This window comes from Eurytemora carolleeae, unplaced genomic scaffold (genome assembly GCF_000591075.1).
Source record: "Eurytemora carolleeae unplaced genomic scaffold, Eaff_2.0 scaffold767, whole genome shotgun sequence".
Taxonomy (NCBI): domain Eukaryota; kingdom Metazoa; phylum Arthropoda; class Copepoda; order Calanoida; family Temoridae; genus Eurytemora; species Eurytemora carolleeae.
Window position 1 is genome coordinate 1 of NW_019399112.1, and position 8,947 is coordinate 8,947.

General features: G+C 31.3%; 2 protein-coding genes across 2 annotated transcripts; both read left to right on the forward strand.

Annotated features, from left to right (window-relative positions):
- Positions 1 to 1,862: 1,862 nt before the first annotated feature.
- LOC111717706 (prosaposin) lies at positions 1,863 to 3,037 on the forward strand. The gene is made up of 3 exons (XM_023493184.1): positions 1,863 to 2,006; positions 2,620 to 2,685; positions 2,948 to 3,037. Exons 1-3 carry the CDS (start codon positions 1,896 to 1,898, stop codon positions 3,035 to 3,037), a joined length of 267 nt encoding a protein of 88 aa, XP_023348952.1. The 5' UTR covers positions 1,863 to 1,895.
- A 971-nt stretch (positions 3,038 to 4,008) lies between these two features.
- Positions 4,009 to 8,918, forward strand: LOC111717707 (uncharacterized). Its single transcript, XM_023493185.1, has 10 exons — positions 4,009 to 4,087; positions 5,134 to 5,208; positions 5,874 to 5,957; positions 6,295 to 6,349; positions 6,545 to 6,598; positions 7,227 to 7,291; positions 7,583 to 7,630; positions 8,076 to 8,129; positions 8,449 to 8,509; positions 8,845 to 8,918. Exons 3-10 carry the CDS (start codon positions 5,880 to 5,882, stop codon positions 8,916 to 8,918), a joined length of 489 nt encoding a protein of 162 aa, XP_023348953.1. The 5' UTR covers positions 4,009 to 4,087; positions 5,134 to 5,208; positions 5,874 to 5,879.
- Positions 8,919 to 8,947: the final 29 nt, after the last annotated feature.

The window sequence follows — 8,947 nt, forward strand, 5'->3', positions numbered from 1 at the left end:
ATGATACATTACCGCTAAACCTCTCACATGACTATGAGTATGACCCCCAGGAAAGGCTTATTGAACATCAAAATTCGAGAACAAATTTTCTTGAAAACAGTTGATTTTTTTTTTAAATGCGCCAATTTAAAAAGAAAAATCTACAAAAATTAGAAAATAATTTTAAATGGCAGACTTTCAGAGCAGCTGCTAAACGTTAAAATTATTTACAGGAAAAGGGGCGGGAAGCGCTCCGAAAGCCTAGTATTAAAATATTACTTTAAATTTTATAAAGCTAAAAGTAATATTTATGATTGAAAACCTTTAAATTTTTTATTATCAACAATGTATAAAATGATCTCACATAGCTGTTCGTGTGTGGAACCTGGCGTGGCCTCTACTGTTATGTTTTATTATGTTCCAAAATTATTAAAACAATTGCCCTTCAAAATTAAAGAATTCTCTAAATCTAGAGATTAAGTTAAGTTGTATACAGACTACAGTGAGACAAATAAATCTGTGAATACAGAAGACAACATTATATGTTATTAATTTTGTTTTAAAGAAAAGTTTAACCAGTTTATCTTGAAAATCAAATGGGACTATATACTGTGTACTGTACGGTAAGAGCAAAAAAAGTTCTCTGAAAAAAAGTTTTCGGAAATAAAGTTCTACGAATCTAAAACTCAGGACTTTATATCAAGTAACTTTTGTCTTAGGACTTCAAAAAATTCGAACTTTTTTATCAAAGTTTTATTTTCTGTTTTTTTTCTGAAGTAAAAAAATACCATGCTTGTAAATTGTAACACATGTTAAACACATCAATCCTAAGATAAACAACAAATATTTTTAAATAAACAAGTGCAGTTGAAAGCCATGTTTTAGTTATGGGGAGGGGGGGTGGGGCAAGAAAAGATCACAACAAGAAAAATTTGTATTTTAAGTACAGATCTAAATACTGGTGAGAATTTGTATCCTGTATATTTCAACCTGGAAGGATTGTTCTTCAGTACATTTGAATACAAAAAGTACATATTTCTATATATTATTGTGAACAATTACGAAACATTTTATAACTAATTGTATATAAAATCTCCAAGGATTTATTTTACTGTTACAATTTTTTATATTTTTGTATTACAATGTGTTTTTTTTACTGATAATGGAAACATTTACAGACATGCATGCATGGTCAGGTTTAATAATACTTTTTAAGAAATGAGTTTCGTAGATTTGGTAGAAAATGAGATATAAAGCGGAAAATTTCTTTTCTTTGTTGAGATATTGCATTTAAAATTCATTTCATTACCCCCACTGCAATGTTAAAAATCCATACATAAATGGCGATAAATGATTAATGAAGAAAAGGGGGAAATAGTTTTTTGACAGCTTATCTAGCTTCCACATTAATTCCGGGGTTAATCCAGCAAATTCAATGCAATTGTCTCTTTTTTGATGTATTTAGCCCAAACATGTTTTATGTTCAATTAATCGTCCTGTATGTCTGCAGTTAAAACTTAAAAGAAAGCTTTTTGTTTATTTCTGCAGTTGTTTTATTATGCAACTCAAATATTCTGATCCTTCTTTGCAACCTGATGGTGTAAACCTTTGATATTTCAAACTTATAAAAAAGAATTAGCAAAAAATCCTTTAAAATGCTATTCATAAAAATTCACAAAATTTCACGGTGATAGTGTCAAAAATGAGAGTGCTAGGACAAAAAAAAAACAGTCTGTTTGAATTTGAGACGCGGCTTGAATTTGAGACGCAGCTCAACCTTTGTCTCTTAAATGTTGTACGCACTAGCTTGCTGTTACCAGCTGTTCCTCAACCCCTTTATCTGTTACAGGATGATGTACCTTCTGTTATCAGCTGTCCTGCTTCAGCTGGACATCTAAACTATTGTCTGTTACAGGATGATATACCTGCTGTTATCAGCTGTCCTGCTTCAGCAAGCTACAGCTGGGTTGGTCGGATCGTCTAAATGTAGCTGGGGACCTAAATATTGGTGCGCCACTATACCACAGGTACCTTTTACAGCCAGTCGTTGTCGAATAGGACACGCATAAACATGGAAACAAAGAAGCTTTCACTTAAAAGACTTTTATAACCCAATCACGATGGGGGGGGGGTGTTTTCTACCCTTTGGCTTCTTCTGAATAACTTAAAAACGGCTTACATTTGATCGCTAAAACTTCTGTACTTTTTCAACATAATAGTTGTAAAAAAATTTGCTAATTTTTTCTTTATGTATAGGGTAGGGTGGAGGACTGTCAAACGGCGGTCGGTGTTTCAAACAAATCAGAAAAAATTATTATTTTTTTATTAACTATAGGCTAAAGAGCTAAGACTTATATATTTGTAAAGTCCTTTATAAATGGATACAATAACATATGTCATATGTTAATATTTGTTAAAAGTAAAAATAACTATTATTGAAAAAATTTTCGACTTACTTTTTGAACTTTTTAAAAATCCTCCCTTACACCCTAAGCATTATAGTCCAATTTTTTTTTTAATGAGAAGGCCTTGAAAATTTGGAATAGGAACATGTCTCACGCTCCCCTATCTCAACTCTAAGGGCAAAATCATATACCTACCTACCTGCCTACCTACCTACCTACCTACCTACCTACCTAGGCAAAAGAGTGTGGAGCGGTAAGACACTGTATTGGAAGTGTGTGGATGAAGGAGAATGTCCCTAAGGTTAGTGCTGGGTATACCAGATACAAGATGACAAACAAAGGATGATACAGCAAAGACGACTTGAAACTCTTTAAATATTACTTTTAAATTAAGTCTTCTGTCTGAAATATGGTGTTTAATTAGCTTATATTATGATTTTACAAAGATTAAAAGAAGTTTATTGTTGCAAGGAATCATTAAGGAAACATTTTTCATCATAAAATAATCTTTTTGCATTAGAATTTGAAAATTTTCTAAAAATGATGATTCACATTTTACACAGGATACTGATGAAGTTTGTGATATCTGTAAGAACATGGTTGGACAAGCTAGAGATACCTTACAGTCTAATCAAACCCAGGTTAGATATTAGACAATATTAGATATTAGACAATATTAGATAATAGACAATATTAGATAATATACAATATTAGATATTAGACACTATTAGATTATAGAGAATATTAGATAATAGACAATATTAGATATTAGACAATAGTAGATAATAGACAATATTAGACAATAGCCTATATTAGATAATAGAAAATATTAGATAATAGACAATATAAGATAATAGACAATATTAGATAATATACAATATTAGATATTAGACACTATTAGATTATAGAGAATATTAGATAATAGACAATATTAGATATTAGACAATAGTAGATAATAGACAATATTAGACAATAGCCTATATTAGATAATAGAAAATATTAGATAATAGACAATATAAGATAATAGACAATATTAGATAATATACAATATTANTATAATTTGTGAACATTTACATGATTTGTACACTTTGAACTCCCTTTCAGGCTGAAAGGGACTGAAAAAATTCATAACGAGAGATTCTCTAAATTCCACTCTAATATATATTCTATTCTCTATGCTCAAAACACAGATCTCATGTGTTAACTATAAGTAAGAGATTAGTAAAAGGAACTATGCTCAACGTTTCATCTGTTCAAAAAATCAGTAAATATTATTAGAGAAATGTCCAGGATCCGGATCTGGATCCATTTATTACAGGGCTGATCCATGATCCGGATCAGCATGAGATGTGACAACTTTTAGATTTAAGAGCTAACGTGGTTGATCCTAACATTTAGTTAATCCTACAGGATACAATAGCCACGCAATCTATTTAATCATATCGGAATCTACAATATATGGATCCTAAGATTTAATTCATCACATATGATTTCATCTCTCATTCATCATGATACACGTGAATAATTGTTTAATAAGAATTTGGTATTTTTTTTTCTCTTTTATGGTTTTCACTCAATTTTTTTCTTTATTCAAATAAAATTTTGTATGTAATTATTTTAGTGTGTGTACTGTTGCTGGGCTTTGTAATTCTGCTAGAATTGATATTCTGCTGAAGCAAGCAGCCCTCCCTCACACTTCACAGGTTTAATTCGAATTTGGGGAATCATTTTCAAATATTTTATGGCTTACACAAATTCTGATCATAATAATACACATTTTCTGGGTTTACAAATTTATTCAGATTTCTGTCCAGCTTCTTGTATATTAACTCAAAGAAACCAAAAAAGTGTATTTGGAAAAAAGTATAAAATTTGCTTTCCAAGTAAAAAGAAAAAAGTTTGCGAATTTGCATTATTTAACAACAATAAAAAGGGCACATGATGATGAATCCCATTCCGGGGACAGACTTAATGAATTTAGGATACGTTTAAGGTCCGTCGCTGATCTGCCGCGGCAGGTTCAAATTTGAACCACTGATTAAAATCCTTCCCAAATCTTTGTCTTTTAATCCGCAAATTCATTTAATTCGGTACCTGGTCGTTTTTAATGTTTTTATTTTTCGTCAACAAGATAATTTGAAATTACTTTTATTAGGATTACTTTGGGCCTTTATCCCATTTTGTGTAATCTATTTCTGGGTTAAACACATACACCCGAAAAGTCAATTTTGTATAATTTTCTGTTCTTACGTTTTAATTCCATTCAAAAATTGAGATAATTTTGTTCATAAATAATGTTTCAATTAAAATTATACTTTGCCAATCTCATAAGTATGAAGAGGAGGATGGAGGGTTATAGAAAAACACACAAAACATATTATGTAGTTTTCATATTTCAGACTAGCTATCAAAGGGACTGATAGAAGTATTTTCGAGTGAGAGACATGTCAGATTTACAACGGTGCCCTTGACACTTTTATCTGATCAATAATGTGAAAGACAACGTAATTTTTTTACATGAAAAGTTTTTGATTCTGTTTATTTCTCCGTGATTTTCCTGCGGGAGAAAGTTTTTTTGTATTGAATCCACATGAAAATTCTTAGTTTTTAAGATTTTAAACATGGATATATAAGTCATACCTAATCACAAAAAGCTTTTAATTGGCACCATTGTAAATCAGGCATTAACATCTTTCCATGGAGGGTTATTTTAAACTACACAGTTTCTTTAATTGTAATTATAATACAGGTTGTTGGGTGTTCAGTCTGTGAATCTCAGATTGAGCAATTTAGATCTAGGATAACCAGCCTGCCTACTAGCCAGGTATATTAAGATCTAGGATAACCAGCCTGCCTACTAGCCAGGTATATTAAGATCTAGAATAACCAGCCTGCCTACTATCCAGGTATATAAAGATCTAGGATAACCAGCCTGCCTACTAGCCCTCTAGCCATCTGATATGATCTAGGATAACCAGCCTGCCTGCTAGCCCTCTAGCCATCTGATATGATCTAGGATAACCAGCCTGCCTACTAGCCCTCTATCCATCTTATATGATCTAGAATAACCAGCCTGCCTACTAGCCCTCTATCCATCTGATATGATCTAGGATAACCGTCCTGCCTGCTAGCCCTCTAGCCATATGATATGATCTAGGATAACCAGCCTGCCTGCTAGCCCTCTAGCCATATGATATGATCTAGGATAACCAGCCTGCCTGCTAGCCCTCTATCCATCTGATATGATCTAGGATACCGTCCTGCCTGCTAGCCCTCTAGCCATCTGATATGATCTAGGATAACCAGCCTTCCTGTTAGCCCTCTAGCCATCTGATATGATCTAGGATAACCAGCCTGCGTGCTAGCCCTCTAGGCATACTTAAACATATACTTAAACATTTTTGCCTCTCTACTTTTTGCTTAAAATTACCATATTTTTTAATGTTTCGTTTTTTTTTAAATTTCACCCTTGTATTGTCAAATATTCAGATTGAGATGAAACTGCTGGAGGTTTGTGGGTATATGGGCAGCTACAGTGAGTCCTGTATGTACACTGTTTCTACAGAACTAAAGGTATTTAAAGAGACTGTTTCTACAGAACTAAAGGTATTTAAAGAGACTGTTTCTACAGAACTAAAGGTATTTAAAAAGACTGTTTCTACAGAACTAAAGGTATTTAAAGAGACTGTTTCTACAGAACTAAAGGTATTTAAAGGGATTGTCAACTATTTTTAAGTCAACCAAAACTTGAACTTACCTTTACAGTATGCAGAACACCACAATTTCAGAAAAGAAAAATGAAGATGCCTGGGAAGGGTTTATTGTATTTGATCGTCTATAATGTCTTTTTTTTCTTTTTTTGTTATGAATAAATTTAATTTAAAGTTTTGAAATTATTGATTATTTTTAGTCGATCATCAAACTCATTAAAAGTGGATTGACACCTTCTCTTTGCAGTCAGAAAGGTAAATATATATGTTATGAATTAATGTTAGTAATGATTATAATATTGTAATATTATTAAAGCAGCTTTCTTGTGTTTTTATCGTTTATTTTTTTTATTTCTTCTAAATAGAACTTGATAGTTATTTTTCAAGTAAGAAAAAAGGGAATCGGATATAACCTACTGTCACTGTCAAGAATGCATTATTTTTGTTTAGATGTGTGCAAGCAATTGGATTTAGTGAATAACTCTGTCCGAGGAGAAATTCAGTGTAAGTTTAAAATTTATACATTGTTTAATCAATGGTTTTGTCTACATGGGGTAATTAAATATGCTGCAGATTTTGAGAAAGTTACAGATTACACGCCTTACACTTAAAACTTATACTAACTTTACCTTTGAAACCTTTGATATTTTAAATTTTAATGTTCTAGCAGAATTTATAGTTTAAAATATAAATGGTCTTCGACATCAGGTTTCAAGGATATAAGGATCATGCAGAGTGTAAGCGGGATAATCATTTCATTATTTAGCTGGTTTTAAAGGAAAAAATGATATTACAAAAAAATTATAATAAATTGTCTAGTGTGAATAAAGGAAGGATAGAGATTTTACATAGTTCTATTTGTAGAACCTGACGTTGTCCAGGTTTACATTTTAATTCAAAGTCTATAAGTTACTCCCATCGGTTTCCGCGCTTGGTATTAAATCATGATTTTAGCGCCAATACCCGTGGAATATCAATGATTACAAACAATATAGCCTATGTCACCCGTGGTTCCCTAAAAAATTAAACAAAGTTGGTTCAGACGTTTCGCCAGCTAAAGCTAGCTATGAGCAAAAAGCTTTATTATGAAGATTACTTTGTAAAATTTTTAATTTTTAATTTCTTTGTTGAGGTGAGTTTTGTGAAAAGGTTGTCAAACACTGGATTGACGTTTACGCTTCGAATTCCTCTATCCAGGTCAATATTAAATATTACAGCTTTAGGCGTCATGTAATCATAAATAAGATCAGTTCGCGAAGACCACTTTTTCTTTTTAAATTTCTAAATATAATCCTCACATCTTAGTATTTTTTTACCTGTTCAAAAAAATGATTCTCAGAAATGTTAATCTTTGAAAAATCGTGAAAGAATCTATTTGTCTTCATAATATTACTGCGTTCTGTCACAGATTAGATTAGACCTTATCATTGATTCATGCCAAAATACACATTAAGAAAAAAATTTTTTTTATATTTTTATTGAACTTAGGAGTTCAAGCAGCTTTTAGATGGAATATGTGACAAGCTTGATTCTAAGGTGAACTTTAATCTTTTCGTGTTTATTCAAAATTTATAACGAATGCAATGCAGGTAGGGATGGGAATTATGAAAACAGAACAAAAACATTTAGTTTTTCGTTTGTTATTTATCAATACTAACGAAAAACTAGAAAAAAACGAATGGTTTTAGTTAAAACTGACGAACCGATTTTTGAATATCGGAAAAACGGAATGTAGATTTAATTTTTTATTTTGTTGTGAAGCGAAATATGCAAATTTTATCTTTTTTAAAAACGATCGTTCTGTTTTTAGTTAACGAAACGATCAGTTCGTTTTTCAGAAAATATTATATTTCCTTTAAAAAGTTATGAATCAATTAATGTCTTAGCATCATAACAATTTTTTATATACCGTTTTTTTGATTTTCACAATTAAATGGTTTTTGAAAATGTTTGACTTTATAACATGATATTTTTGTTTTAGAATTCTGCACATTGCAAGCATATCGTCGACGATTTCTACATTCCCCTCTTTGAGGTATGTTTATAAACAATTTCTGATTCTGCAGTTGAAAATTTGGCGTTTGTCATCTTTTTCTGATAAAGCTTGGAAGAAGATTGATAGAAGGGGTTAAGGGTTCAGAACCATATGAGAGCTTAGCTCTGGAAAGCAAATATTATCCATATGGAAAATTAAACTATTTTTTGTTATTTGCAATTCAGAAAATTTGTTTGCGTTTTTCAAAATTCTGAAGGCTTAAATACAAATGCTTTTGTCAAGAGTTGAAAAAGATGATATCTTTTAATAAAAAAACTTGCTTGTCTTAAACTTAAGTTTTATTTAGATTATTTTTCAGTATATAAGAACATTGAACCCTGAACTAGCATGTGCTACTGTAGGACTCTGTGGTAATTCAGGTTAAAGTTTTCTTTCGACTTTCCTTTGAGAGCAATTTAAAAAAAACATCTTTGCGATTAACTGTGACAGTAACTGTCTACAAAAAGTCTATGAATAGCTTGAGTTTTTAAAGTGTGAATTCATAGAACCAAAACTTATGAATTTGCCGCTAACTCCTATTTTCTAATACTTATATCTGTGTAACCCAATGGGCATAGACATTAGATATTTCAAACTTTGAATTCTGTTGAATTATGAAATATGAAAGGTTTACACCCCCAGGTGAAAAAGTTAAAAAGGATTGTGACAATGATCCCTTTATTAGTGAAATTCTATTTTAAAAATAAATCTTCAGGATTCCTTGTTCCTGATTCTAGTATTCCTATCACCAGTTTATTTACACCTAATCAGGTAATAAAGTTCTTTTGAACATGGGACCTAACCCCTCCCCCCTCGTA

Excerpts from the sequence above, each read along its gene's own strand:
- LOC111717706 (XM_023493184.1), top strand. The coding sequence starts at position 1,896 with ATGATATACCTGCTGTTATCAGCTGTCCTGCTTCAGCAAGCTACAGCT. Across the intron at positions 2,007-2,619 it reads GGTGCGCCACTATACCACAG|GCAAAAGAGTGTGGAGCGGT; the intron begins GTACCTTTTACA and ends CTACCTACCTAG. Across the intron at positions 2,686-2,947 it reads TGAAGGAGAATGTCCCTAAG|GATACTGATGAAGTTTGTGA; the intron begins GTTAGTGCTGGG and ends CATTTTACACAG.
- LOC111717707 (XM_023493185.1), top strand. The coding sequence starts at position 5,880 with ATGAAACTGCTGGAGGTTTGTGGGTATATGGGCAGCTACAGTGAGTCC. Across the intron at positions 8,130-8,448 it reads TCTACATTCCCCTCTTTGAG|TATATAAGAACATTGAACCC; the intron begins GTATGTTTATAA and ends ATTATTTTTCAG. Across the intron at positions 8,510-8,844 it reads AGGACTCTGTGGTAATTCAG|GATTCCTTGTTCCTGATTCT; the intron begins GTTAAAGTTTTC and ends ATAAATCTTCAG.